This window comes from Dama dama, chromosome 9, assembly GCF_033118175.1.
Source record: "Dama dama isolate Ldn47 chromosome 9, ASM3311817v1, whole genome shotgun sequence".
NCBI classification, from domain to species: domain Eukaryota; kingdom Metazoa; phylum Chordata; class Mammalia; order Artiodactyla; family Cervidae; genus Dama; species Dama dama.
The window spans coordinates 21,901,694-21,915,470 of NC_083689.1; the positions used below are offsets into that span (position 1 = coordinate 21,901,694).

Below are 13,777 nucleotides of genomic sequence, written 5' to 3' on the forward strand. Positions count from 1 at the left end.
CAGGGATTAAACTACTTAGTGCACCTAACATCCTGCCCACCAGGCCTGGCAGAGGATAGCACTGTAAATAAATTCATACTCAAACAAGCCACCACCAAAAAATGACACCGGATTTTATGGGGGCTGCCGTAAAAGTTCTTGGCTAATTCTGTGATTAGCTCTTTGGGGGAAAAAAAAAAGGTAATTTGAAGGACTTCCCTGGTGGTCCAGTGGCTAAGACTCCAGGCTCCCAAGGTGTCATAGGTTTGATCCCTGGTCAGGGAAATAGATCTGACACAGCGTGGCCAAAAAAAAAAAAAAAAGGTAATTTGAGAAAGGGCAAATCAACTAAATCCTACTGATTTTAGCCGCATAAGACCCTTCTCTGATGGGCACACTGTGATCACAGGTTCCCGGCCAGGATGGTGAAAATGGCCTTGCCTCCCACTGGCTTTTCGGGGCAGGATGGGGGCAGGAGGGGCTGACAGCACAGAGGCTCAGCTTCCAGGGACAGTTGAGGAGGGCAAGCGTCCATCTCCCTCACACTCCTCCCTGTTCCCGTTACCTAAACTCTCTGAATTCAACTTTAACATAACTGGAAATTGGTTCAGCATTTTGAAGGAGGGACAGGTGGCAGCAATCAAAACGTGCTTTTGGCATGTTTTCTCAGGCACTTGGCTTGGGATTGGACGTTCCTTGGAGAATTAAAACATCAAAGAGAAGAAATCCCCATTAGTCAAACCCGACCCCGAACATGACCCCACCAAGACTCTTATACCGGCTTAAGTTCAAAGTGAACTGTTCCGGCCGGGGTCTGTTGGGGGGGCAGAAGCCCCACCCACTAGGGAAAGATCCAGAAACTTCTGGGTTTGTGGAAGGGCAGGGCACAGGCGTGGCCAGCAGCTGCAGCCCCCAGTCTGAACCTCAGAGGATAAGCAGCCTTAGACTCCAAGCAGAGCGAGTAGAAAGTTGGCAGGGCACATTCTCTGCTCTGGGACCAGGGCTCTTCAGCTCTGGAGCGGACAGCGCAGCAGCCGCACGGCCTGCGAGGCCCAGCACGAGGAAGGCCGGGTGGGCGTGGCCGCGGGCTGAGGGCGTGGCCGCGGGCGGAGGGCGTGGCCGCGGGAAATCGACAAAGTACGCGAAACGCCGGCGCAGCTGCAGCCTCAGGGCTGTCTCTGACTTTCTGACGGTTCTTCTCTGGGAGGTGGGTTTGCCTTGGCTGCTTCCCCCAAACTAGCATCCATTCCTGAGTTTAAACTCCGAGCCGGAAGAACCTCTCTGTGTCCGTTTTCTCCCTGCTGGCTTGTTGAGTCGTTTTCTTCCATCGGGAGCTTGAAAAGTAGGATCTGGGGCTTGGCGGCTCAAAGAGGAGAGGAATAAGGTCTCTGGAAAGAGTGACCCTCGGGCTCTCACTGGTGGAAAACCGCCAGGAGCTTGTCTGGGCGGGAGAACGAGGAGAGAGCTGGGGTGTGGCCTGGCGACGGGCGGCTGTGTGTCCTGCAGAAAGAGCCCTTCGTGGTCCTCGCCAGCCATGCTCACTGGAGACTGTTGAAATGGGCGCCACCGACCACAGTCCCCATGCCCAGGCAGACGAGCGAGCCTGGTGCGGGGCAGCGAGATGCCCGGACCCCAGGAAGGCTGGCCTGTGCTTTCCAGACCCATTCCGACGTCAGGGTTACCTGAGCTCCCCAGACTGCCCTGGGGGCTCGGACAAGGGGGTGTGTGGGTTGAGGGACCTTCTAGCCTGGTGTGGGAGCCCCCGAGAGAGAAAGTGGGCCCCAAGGCATCTCTGAAACAGGGAGGGGCGGTAATTTGATGGCAGGAAACGAACAGCTGTTTTGGAGGAAGGAGGCGCTGGGGATGGAGACACCGTCGCCCGCCAGGGTGTCTGCAGCCTTGGTGCAGTCACGCTGGCCAGGCACACACCACCCCCCAGGGCTGGTCCCCTCTGCTGTCCCCCGATCTGTCTGGAGAAGTCCCCCACTCCTGCCGACTCAGCAGCCCCTGTCGTGGGTCCCTGCAGAAGTGACCTTGGCCTATTGCATAATCTACTATTCCTCCCCTAGGAGAAGGACCTGCTTTTAGGTGAATCATTCAGATTGTATGACTGTTTTTTTAATCAAGAAATACATATCTTAAAAAATGATTTAGCTTTCAGTAGTGGCATCGTGACAGAGCCATGCCCTGCAGCCTGGGGTGGGCCTGGGCTGGAACTGGCAGCTCTGGGGGCTGGTCCTCTGCTCAGAAGCTGCTCCAGATCACGCGGCAAATGCCTCCAGCGGTGGTCGAGGTTGGACTGCTGTGTTTTGGAGTCTCTGAAACCCCCTTGCTGCTCCCCTCAGCTGCATCCTCAAGTGTCCAAGGTGCCTGCCTGCCTGGAAGAGCAGCACCATGCAGGTGTCCAGGGCTGGGCCCCAACCCCCACCCCAAGCCCACAATTCCCTCACCTCCCGCCATCTTGCCAGCTCACCTAGGACAGCGAGGTCCTGCTGGGGGCTCTACCTTGCCTTCCCTCCTCCTGCTGCAGCCACACCCAATGCGCCAGGACTGTACCTTCAGAGCCACCCGGAATTGGACTACTCCTCCCACCCCGCCCACCACGGCCACAGCCTCTCACCCTACCCCCAGCCCCCAAATCTCCCAGACATTGTAGCAGCTGCCTGCTAGCTAGCCCTTGCTCAGCTTCCAGGCCCTTCTCATGGCAGCTGCCAGAGTGGTCCTGCTAAAAACCTGAGTCAGGCCCTGCCCTTCCTATGCGCACAGACCTCCAGGGCTCCCACCTCCTTGGAGTGAAAACCCGAGGCCTCCCCGTGGTCCAGTAGACCCTGCATGACCTGCCACATCCCCTCCCTGCCCTCCCTTTCTCTCTCCCCCTTACCCACTCTGCTTCAGCCATATGGGCCTCCCCACTGTTCCTCCAACACACCAGGCACAGTCCTGCCCCAGGGCCTTTGCATGTGCTGTACCCTCTGCCTGGGACACCTTCCCTCAACTCACTCCCTCAGCTCCTCCCCCCTGCCCCATCCCTGGAGCTCCCAGCTCCCTCTCCTGGATTTTCCCCATAACAGCACCAGCTCTCATTCTGGGCATTTTACTTATTTTTTGTGGGTTGATCCCCCAACGAGAATGGGCGCTTCTGGAGGACAGGGGGCTTTTGTCTGTTTTGTTCACAGTTGTATCCCCAGCACCCAGGGCAGGTGGGTGAATAAATGCGTGGACTCAGTCACTTCAGTTGTGTCTGACTCTTTGTGACCCCATGAACTGTAGCTAGCCCGCCAGGCTCCTCTGTCCACGGAATTTTCCAGGCAAGAACACTGAAATGGGTTGCCATTTCCTATTCCTGAGGATCCTCCCAATCCGGGGATCTAGCTGGCAAATCTTGCATCTTCTGCATTGACAGGCAGATTTTCTACCACTAGTGCCACCTTGAAGGCCCGGGTGGATAGAAGGTCAGATTCAAAGCTGAATTATATGAACAGAGTGAGGGTGGCTCAGGAGCCACAGTCAGGAGTGTTTGCTCCCAAGAGTGGAAAAAATACCCTGAAGGACAGAGGGGCTGGGTGGGTGGGCAAGTCTGGTCATCAAGCCCCCGCCCCCTGTTTATAGGTTAGAAGCACAAGTGTCCAAAGATCCTGCGCCACCAGGGAGCCCAGAGCCCCCGGGGCTGTTGGGTTCTGTGGCTTTCCTCATTGAAAAAGGGATTTGACCATAACATCAAGAAGAGTGCAATCCAGACAGATCACAGATGTGGCTAAAAACGTACTTTTTCCTGGAAAAGATTCTCTGTTTTATTTGCTACTGACATAGAAATTGTGCGAATATCGGCAGAGAAAATGGCAGCAGAATCACCCAGAACCAAAAGGTGATCCTGTCACCCTCTCCTTGTGCTTGCCTGAAGGTGCTGGGACCCTAGTGGTGGGTTTGCCGTGGGCAAGGCAGAGCTGTGTGGGGGGAAACTGGGCCTCTTGGTCGTGTAGTGTCACTGACGAGTGATGCTCAGCGGGTGGGGATGACGCCAGGTTGCGGCATCTGGCAGTGAGCCTGCATACACCCCGCGGTGCTTGCTCAGGCTGCAGGTGAGGCTCTGCCTTCACGGAGCCTCTAGGCCATCCCCCAACCTGAGCACAAAACTTGGCCATTTGTCTTCCTCTCTCTCTCTCTCTCTGTCTCTGGCTCGTGAGTACAGGGACATTGGTGATGTTCCCTCACCCTGGGCGCCATGCTGATGGACCGTCGCGCTCTCCTTCATCTGTCTTTCTCTTGGCATCAGATGATCTCTGTCCCCATGGGTTTAGGAAATGTTTGGTGTGCGGGACCTGGGGGGCTTTCAGTGATGATGAAGACAGATCCTAAGGTTCTCCATCATGTTCAGGTTTTTATAAATTAAGTCAGGGAACCTGAAAGTCTGGCTAGAAATGGAGGGGATAAACAAATGAGTAAACAGAAGCTACTGATTGATGAGTGTGCCCCAGGTCTCTTGACCCCAAGTTGGTGACGGTAGCCGTGAGTCCCCGGTCATGTTTGAGGTGGGCCAGCGTGTGACGTGTGACGGTCCCGGTGGGTGTGTGTCAGCATCGGGCATGTCTTCTCCATCCAGCTGCAGTGGCTCCTGGACAATTACGAGACCGCAGAGGGCGTGAGTCTCCCCCGAAGTTCACTCTACAACCACTACCTGCGGCACTGTCAGGAGCACAAGCTGGACCCAGTGAACGCCGCCTCCTTTGGGAAGCTAATCCGCTCCGTGTTCATGGGCCTGCGGACGCGGCGGCTGGGCACCAGGTGGGTCCCTGGGGGAGGCTGGCAGCCCCTGACCTGCCTGCCTGCCCACCCCCTTCCCTTATCCAGACACCCAGCTTTCAGAGAATGCGAGGCACCCTCCTCTCCACACCTCCCGATGTCCACGGCTCCAGGTGCACGTGGACTTGGTCTGAATGGGCAGCAGCCAGGCCACCCCCTGTGGGGAGGGCCAGTGGTCACTCACCTCCTGGGGACAGGACACAGGCTTCCCCCCAGCTCTCTCTCTTCATTGGAAATTTTTCATGGAAACCAACTTTTTAAACAGCAGCCTCCAGGTTGTCTAGCAGAGTGGGATTCACCATGTCTTGATGCTTTTTGCTGATCCTGGACTGGCCCACTGAGGGCTGCCCTTGGGTGACAGCAGCCAGGGACCGTCACAGGCTAGACACTTACCCCGCAAGAGAAATTGGGTCCTCCTGCTAGAAAAAGATAGCCACGCTGTGCTCAAAGCAGGGGCTTGGCCCATGTGTGAGGCCACCCTGCGTGGCCCTGGCCTGCGGCCTGCGGCCTGCCAGGTTGGGTGAAGGAACGTGTATGTGGGTGTCAGGGTTCACCTGCACCCTCTGTGAAACTGGCATCCTGGAGAGTTCTCTGCCACCCTGGGATCCTTGACAGAGGAGATTCTTACAAGCCATGAATGGGTGGGGGGGGAGGGGCAGTTGGGCCCTGGTTTCAGGGACATGACCAACCCCGCCCCGGGCCTTTCTAGAAGGCTCCTGGGGCCTCCACCTTCCCAGGGTCCTGGATGCTGCCTCAAGACTGGGACTCTGTCCCCCTGCTCCCCACCTCTCAGCACTGGAAGCAGGGTGTTTGCAAGGCCGTGTGTCTGTTCTTCCCTCCCAGGAGTCCTTCTGACCTGTCTCCTTAAAGAAATTGTTTAAAACCCTTCAATCATCATTTCCCCTATAGTAAACTAAGGTAGAATCTCCCAGAGAGCAAAGTCTTTACAGAATTTCCTGAACCTCTCTGACCACGGACCAGTCTGTGAACACTCCCCACACGGTCCACGGAACACAGGCCCTGAGAGCCCTCCCCGAGAGGGAGGAGGCCGGGGCAGAGCCCTAGTCTCACGGTTCAGGACATGTGGGAAGAGAGCTGACCCAGATGTTCGGTTCCCAGGGGCAACTCCAAGTACCATTACTACGGGATCCGCCTGAAGCCAGACTCGCCCCTGAACCGGCTGCAGGAGGACACGCAGTACATGGCCATGCGGCAGCAGCCGGTGCATCAGAAGCCCAGGTGGGTGAGCTGTCCCAGGCCGGCCTGAGGACCAGCCAGCCTGCCTGCGAGTTTTCACTAGGGGGAAGGGAGGGAGGGGGTTTCTGGGGCATTGACCACATCCAGGAGGTGGGTGAAGGTCAGCCTTTCACTTCCACTTGGCTTGGAGTGAGGCCAGCAGGACACCTCTGATGCTGGGCCTGTGTTACAGCTGGTGAACCCACACAGATCTAGCTTTGCCACCCCAGGTCCATAGCTGTCATTTGGGTTCATTCTGTGTGTGTACATTCTGTGAGTTTGGACAGAGTTGTAACGACATGTATCCACTATCATAGGATCATACAGAATAGTTTCACTGCCCGAAAGACTTGCCCCGCTCCTCCTGTTGGTCACCCCTCCCCGTCAGCCTCCAGCAACAACTGCTCTTTGTTTTACTTGCTCCTTTGTTTTTGCCTTTTGCATAGTGCGTAGAGTTAGAATCACAATCTTGCATTTTTCCTCCCTGTCTACAAAGAAAGAAAGAACATTGAACACAGCCCCAGAAGCAGGAAAAAGAAGCTTGTACACTGAAGTGGCTGCTTCTTCCTGACCTCTGGGTCTGATGGCTGGAAAGTCCTGGTCATTTTCTGGAATGTTCCCTGTGCATCACACACCTACTCGCCTCTTAAAGCAGGAATCAGCAGTTTTTCTGTAAAGGGCCAGAGAGTACATACCCACAGCTTTGCAGGCAGACACTGTCTGTGAAGTGTCTTCAGCTCTGCCTGTGTAGCACGACACTCATTACAGACCAGGCGTGAAGGAACGGGTGTGGCCAGGTGGGGATCAAACTATATTTTCAAAATAGGTGGCAGAAATGGCCCTCTCACCGCCCTAGGTGGAGGTACCTGGTTCAGAGCCCCCTGGAATGTCACCTCCCTGGCCCCTTCCAGTCACCCCTCTGCCCCGCTGTGTCCCGAGCCCCTTTCCAGAATCTACTCAGCTCCAGAGCAGGGGCGCACCCCACTCACCTCCACTTGGCACTATCGTGCCTTCGTTGAGCTGCATGGCTGACACCCCATTTTAGCTGCTTAAGGGGTCTGGGTGACTCCCAACCACATGGCCAATTACAGGAACTGGAGGTCACAGGAGGGAGTCCGGAATGTTCTCCGGAACCAGCAGTCCCTCCTGTTCCTGGCTTTCCCCAGACAAGGGGTGCAGCTTCCTTTGTGGGGTTCAGGCCCCTGAGAGCACCTGGAGGATTTAGATGCATGTTTCACAGCGACAGGCTTGTGCCATTGGCACGGGGAGCCCATCCCCCAGTCAGGAGATCCACGTACATCTGAGCCACGTCCTCCCGCCTCCCAGCGAGTCTGGCCCCACGTTCCACAAGGAAAGGAACTCCTACCTCAAGCTGAATCCCCTTGTCCGTCTGGGCTCCAGTCAGTTACCCTGGGAAGCCCTTCTCTGTTAGTTTCTCAGTTTGCTGTCTAGACAGGCTGTCCACTGCTTTCTGGCTGAGGGCAAAACAAAGTCTCAGAATTTGCTTTGAGATCATATAATAGACATTTGGGACCCTATGTAAAGAAGTTTACTTGTCTTCTAAGAGAGGACTATTAGAATATATACACATAAAAGCAACCCAGGGGTCCATCAACAGATGATGGCTGAACAAATGTGGTCCAATCACGTGGTGGAGTAGTATGCATCCCTAAAAAGGGAGGGGATTTGAGCCCTGATACAGCATTGATGAACCCTGAGGATGTGATGCTCAGGAAGAGAAGCCAGACACAGAAGGACAAACACTGTCTTTTCCACCTGCAGGAGGTCCCTAGAGTCAGATCCACAGAGACAAGTGGTAGATGGGGCCAGGGGCTGGGGGAGGCGATGGGAAGTGAGTGTTTAAAGTAGACAGAGTTTCAGTCTGAGGAGATGAGAAACTTCTGGAGGTGGATAGTGGGGATGGTTGCCCGACAGTGTGAATGAACTTAATGCCACTGAGTTGTGCACATGAAAGTGGTTCCAGTGCTAAATTTTGTGTTTTCTATTTGACCACAAGTTTTAAAAAATCACACACCCTCCCAAACCAAATCCTGTCCAGTCCTCCAGCCCCTTCTGGGGAGTGCCGCTGGGGCCTCACGGTGGCTCGTGTGTTCCCTGCCAGGTACCGACCAGCCCAGAAGACAGACAGCCTTGGGGAGAGCGGCTCGCATGGCAGCCTGCACAGCACGCCCGAGCAGGCCATGGCTGCCCAGAGCCAGCACCACCAGCAGTACATCGGTGAGCCACCCCCTGCCCCGGCACAGGGCCTGCTGGGAAGGCTCCAGGGCCTCTCAGCACCTCTGGGGTGGGTTTCAGCACCAGCAGCATCTAAAGGGCTACTTCAGACAGTTTTCTTTCCTACCACCTTTTCAAGTTCTAGTAGACCTTCTTTGTGGGATTGCTGAGGTTTTTGAATTATCAGCATGTGCCTCCCATATTAATGGATATTAATCCCCCCAAAATGGAGTAAAGTGACCATCAGAAAAAAATAAGTAAATAAAATGAAATGCCCATCGGAAAGAAGACTAGATGTACTTTGAGTCTAACCCCTCTGAGCCTGGCCCCTCCCGGGGGCCCCAACACAGGGCAGCCTGGACCTCTTCCCTGGGAGGGTGCTTCCCCAGCCCAAACCGTCACTGCTCCGGAGCAGCAAGAAAGCATCTTGACTCAGCCCACTTCCCAGGGCAGCTGGGGAAGGTGCACACACATCTGAAGACACAGGGGACTCTGTGCACTTCGGTATATATTTGAGCCCCAACAATCCCCCCGCCGGGGTTAGGGCCTCCTGGAGAGGCTCTCACCCCACCCCACCGGCCGCCCCCTTTCTGGTGGGAATGGAGAGCTTGCTGTGTGCTAGGCCCTCTCCCCTCCTTTGTGTGTGTGTGTGTGTGTGTGTGTGTGGTATGTATGTGTCCTTAAGGAGCTGACGAAGTCATCCCCATCCTGAATCTGAGAAAACCAAAGCTTAAAGGTTGTGTGGCGGAGAGGGGAGCCAGGACTCCACCCTTGGGGCTGCAGTGGGGCCATTAGCACATCCCACCAGTATCCACAGCCTGCCGGCTTGCCAGCGGCTCCTGCACGCCGTCCTCGGCCCTGCTGACCCCCACCTTCCTCCCCCAGATGTGTCCCACGTCTTCCCCGAGTTCCCGGCTCCCGACCTGGGCAGCGTCCTGCTGCAGGAGAGCATCACGCTGCATGACGTCAAGGCCCTCCAGCTGGCCTACCGGCGGCACTGCGAGGTGACTGCCCCAAGCCCGGCCCCGGGGCGCCAGTGGGTGCTTCGCTCAGCTGCATGGGGCCAGTGCCGGAGTAGCCCTGGGTGTCTCTGGTGGGCGACAGGGAGCAGACAGCACCAGCCTCCCTCCCTGTGGCCGAGGAGTAGATGGACTCTCCCTTTGTTCACCCCATCCCTTCTCATGGTCTCTCTGGGTTTGGAAAGACCCCACTGCAGCCCAGCTGCCTGCCCCTATGTTCTGACGACAGACACCTGCGCACGTGGGTGTGTTTAACCAGCGCGTTTACTCCTAGGCCACTTTAGACGTCGTCATGAACCTCCAGTTCCACTACATTGAGAAGCTGTGGCTCTCCTTCTGGAATTCTAAATCCTCTAGCGATGGTCCCACCTCTCTACCCGCCAGGTACCGCCTGCCCCTTGGCCCCCAGACGTGGCTTTCTTCACCAGCCCGGGTTTACCCTGCAGACCGCCCCCAGACACATGCTCTAGCTTTTCAAGAACTGGCTCTCAGACACCCTCGTGCGCATGTGGTCTCAGGGTGACCACGGGACAGGGAGCTGGCCTGCACGGGGCAGTCCTGCAGCCTCACCCGGCTCATCTATCCCAGGAGAGCCGCCCCTGAGCCGACGGCTGATCCGTGTTCCCTGGTGTCCCCCATCCCCTGCAGTGACGAGGAGCCAGAAGGCGCCGTCCTCCCCAAGGACAAGCTGGTGTCTCTGTGCAAGTGCGACCCCGTCCTCCGGTGGATGAGGACCTGCGACCACATCCTGTACCAGGCGCTGGTGGAGATCCTCATCCCGGACGTGCTGCGGCCTGTGCCTAGTGAGCGCCCTGCCCCGACTAGCGCACCCAGTGAATGCTCCGCCCCCCGCGGCCCTGCCCCCACCGCGCCCCCACTCATCTGGTCCGATTGCTACCCTGGGGACCGTCCCAGGGCCTCTGTCCCCACTGGCCCCCGTGGCCTTCGGAGGCGGTGACACGCCCACCACTAGGAGGCGCCCGCCTCCTGGCTCCCTACTTAGGAGCTCTCCCTGGGGCTCCCAGGCCCCTGAGGGTGGGGTCCCCACCCCGTGAGAGTGAGGGGGCCGGGCTCTGAGCGTCACTTTCCCAAGGCCTCTCTGTAAACACCCGTGCCTGTTAGCACTGGGGAACCTCCGTCTTTTTGATAAGCTGGCCTGTGCTTTTTATGCCAGTAAAAGGAAAATAGCAAAACCATTGCACTTGTCCTTTGGCCTTGCCTTCCTGGAAACTGTTCAGTGCAGTGTTCATTTAGAGTCTCTGTGTTAAGGTTTGAAATTGGGGTATCTTTCTTTTTATAACACTTGGAGGGTTTTTTTGGTTTTTCAAAAAAATGTGTTTCATTTATTGCAAGCTGTCCTAAATTTGGAAGTCGGTAGAATACATTTACACACATTTGTGTGTATCAGGGGCTCTCCCCCTCAGCACTGTGGAGTGTGGAGCAGCGTCCCTTTCCCACTGGCTGCCAGAAGCCCTCTGGTCATGGTAGCCACAGATGTACCCAGACATGGTCTTATGTCATCTGGGGCAGGGTCGCCAGGGTGAGAACCACCAGTGTAGATGGGTAGATGAGCAAAGATGAACGATGCAGGGCCGGCACAGTGTCAGTGTCTGCTCGGTGTTCCCACTCAGTGTCTCCCTCATAAGAGCCCTAAATTCTCAATCTCTTCTCGTCTGTGTTACTTGTTCTCGGTGGGGGTGATTTCCATGGCATGTGTATCTCTTGCACTTGAGCTGATCCTGACGGGTGAGGCTGCCTTTCTCACAGTTAATACCATGGCTTGTGTCCCCAGGTACCCTGACACAAGCCATCCGCAACTTTGCCAAGAGCTTGGAAGGCTGGTTGACCAATGCCATGAGCGACTTCCCACAGCAGGTCATCCAGACCAAGGTAATGGTCAGGGTCTGGGCCTCCAGACCACACTGGTCACCCCCGGGGCGCCTTGTGCTGTGAAGGGAGGGGACTCCTCTCTGTCCTGGGGGAACTTGAGGGCCCCTGGGCTCCAGAGAAAGCAGGCTGGTCCCAAGTGTCCTGAAGACAGGGGGTCCTTCCTGAAGGGCCAGGGATGTTTTCTCTTGGAGGCCGGTGCTGGAAGTTGCTGGCCTGACAGAAGGTGTCTTTGCTGGGAGACTTTTGGACTGAATTGGAACAAATTGAATATTTCTCTGCTCATTGTAGGAGGGGGATTCAATCTCTTTGTGGTCGCCCTTTTTGCTATAGTCTTGACCACAGATGAGACTGTAAAATGTGGAGATGAGGCCTCCTTATGGAGAAGAGGTGATCATGTTCCTATCTCAAGCATGCCTACAGCCTCACACAGTTGGGGCTAGATCCGGGCAATCCGGTCTGCCCATCCCACCCTCAACCTGGAATTGATCACTGAGGCCATTGAGTCTCAGACTTCAGGATGCACATGAATTGCCTGGGAAGCTGTTGAAAATTGCAGATTTGAGTAATTCCCTGGAGTCCAGTGGTTAGGACTTTGCAGTCTCATTGCTGAGGACCCAGTTTCAGTCCCTGGTAGGGGAACTAAGATCTTACAAGCCACGTGGTGTGGCAAAAAAATAATAATTTAAATGTTTTTAAAATAAAATTGAAGATTTCCATGCCACACCCCCAGAGTGGCTGGTCCAGTGGCGCCCTGGAATCAGTATTTTTACCATCCACCCCAGAGAGCTGCTGTCCTGAATTCTGCCTCGCCCGTGCTCGGCATCCACGCTAGATGCCACTCGATGTGTGTCCCTCATTGATCTTCAGTTTTGGGGCCTTTGGGCCTGTCCAGAGGGTGGGTCCCTGCCAGAACCACCCTTCCCCACCCCTCCTCCTGCACTCTCCCGGAGCAGACACGGGCTCACTCCGGGCCTCCTCCCCAGGTTGGTGTGGTGAGTGCCTTTGCGCAAACCCTACGGAGATACACGTCCCTCAACCACCTGGCGCAGGCGGCCCGGGCAGTGCTGCAGAACACCTCCCAGATCAACCAGATGCTCAGCGACCTCAACCGCGTGGACTTCGCCAATGTGCAGGTGACTCCTCCCACATGCAGGTGGCTTCTCCCAGGTGCCTCCCCAACAGGGACGGGCATGGGAACCCACTGGCCGAGCTCCCACCCGCTAGAAAAATGCAGAGACCCACCAATCTTAGCCCACAGCAAACTGGGCACCTCACCGGGGCCCACATTTGTGTTGCTTGGGAATGGTTGGGGTTGAAGCCCTCCGCAGCCAGTCCGGGACCCCTAGGTTCTACTCTGTGATCATTCCCCTGGCCTCCAGGCTCTGGGACCAAGACCTTAATCTGTTTTCTTTAAGTTTGCCTTCCCCATGCCATGTTCATGGCTCTGTTCTGGTCTTAGAAAAGTACAGGCCGCCGTCAGATGGGTCCTGCTGCCATATCTATGTCTAGTTCAGGCTCTGAGCTGATCCATGGAATAAACACACATACCCACAGAGGAGCGGCCACTTAGAAATAACCCAACGGGGACTTCCCTAGTGGTCCTATGGTTAGGACTCTGAGCTTCCAGTGAGAGAGGCACAGGTTCCATCCCTGGTCTGGGAGTTAAGATTCCACATGCTGCTCCAGGCAGCCCCCCCACAAAAAAAACAGAAGGCAAAGATGAGGTACAGACTGGGCTTCGATGCAAGAAACCTGGATGTAGGCCCTCAAAGCCTGGCAGGTCCCCTCCTAATGCCCTTCCGTCTCCACCCCATGAAGCGGGTGTCATGCTGGAAAAGGCTGAGGGCAGTGGGCATCTGTGCTCACGTGCATCCAGCCGTGGGCCATGCTCAGGACGTGTCGCTGACCCAGCACCACCCACGCCCACAGGAGCAGGCCTCGTGGGTGTGCCAGTGCGAGGAGGGTGTGGTACAGCGGCTGGAGCAGGACTTCAAGCTGACCCTGCAGCAGCAGAGCTCCCTGGACCAGTGGGCCAGCTGGCTAGACAATGTGGTCACCCAGGTCCTGAAGCAGCACGCGGGCAGCCCCAGCTTCCCCAAGGCCGCCCGGCAGTTCTTGCTGAAATGGTCCTTTTACAGGTGAGTGTGCATGTCATCTCTCAGAGAGCTGGGGAGGTGGAGGGGGCCGAGGCCCACAGACGCAGGCCAGCCTTCGGGACTCATTCCTGGGGGCTCCCAGGGGCAGCCCTCCTGGGACCTCAAACTGGGTTACAGACATTTCTTTTTTTTTAATTAACTTTTTTCATTTAATTCACCATTACTTTTTAAATTAATTCACATTTATTTATTTGTCTGTTCTGGGTCTTAGTTGTGGGGTGTGGGCTCCAACTCCTTGACCAGGGATTGAACCCAGGCCCCCTGAATTGGGAGCACCAAGTCGTAGCCACTGGACCACCAGGGAAGGCCCAGGTTACAAAGGCTCCTGCAGACAGAAGCCTCCGCTTCGGGCCTCCCTGCTGGGAAGAACACAGCACAAGCCTTTGTTTCTGCCCCTAGAGTGTCCCCACAGGGTGAGGTAAAGGAAAGGTCTAGAGAGAACGGGAGGCGCAGGTGGTGGTG

The 13,777-nt window shown here is 56.2% G+C and overlaps 1 protein-coding gene across 1 annotated transcript in view; it reads left to right on the forward strand.

The window, feature by feature from the left end:
• Nucleotides 1-13,777, forward strand: part of RFX2 (regulatory factor X2) — an 89,911-nt gene that overhangs the window by 69,078 nt on the left and 7,056 nt on the right. The window contains exons 7-15 of the mRNA XM_061150579.1: nucleotides 4,580-4,761; nucleotides 5,899-6,018; nucleotides 8,138-8,253; nucleotides 9,136-9,254; nucleotides 9,544-9,653; nucleotides 9,918-10,072; nucleotides 11,062-11,159; nucleotides 12,143-12,292; nucleotides 13,089-13,297. Coding sequence (XP_061006562.1) covers nucleotides 4,580-4,761; nucleotides 5,899-6,018; nucleotides 8,138-8,253; nucleotides 9,136-9,254; nucleotides 9,544-9,653; nucleotides 9,918-10,072; nucleotides 11,062-11,159; nucleotides 12,143-12,292; nucleotides 13,089-13,297 — 1,259 coding nt within the window. The remainder of the gene's footprint in view (nucleotides 1-4,579; nucleotides 4,762-5,898; nucleotides 6,019-8,137; nucleotides 8,254-9,135; nucleotides 9,255-9,543; nucleotides 9,654-9,917; nucleotides 10,073-11,061; nucleotides 11,160-12,142; nucleotides 12,293-13,088; nucleotides 13,298-13,777) is intronic.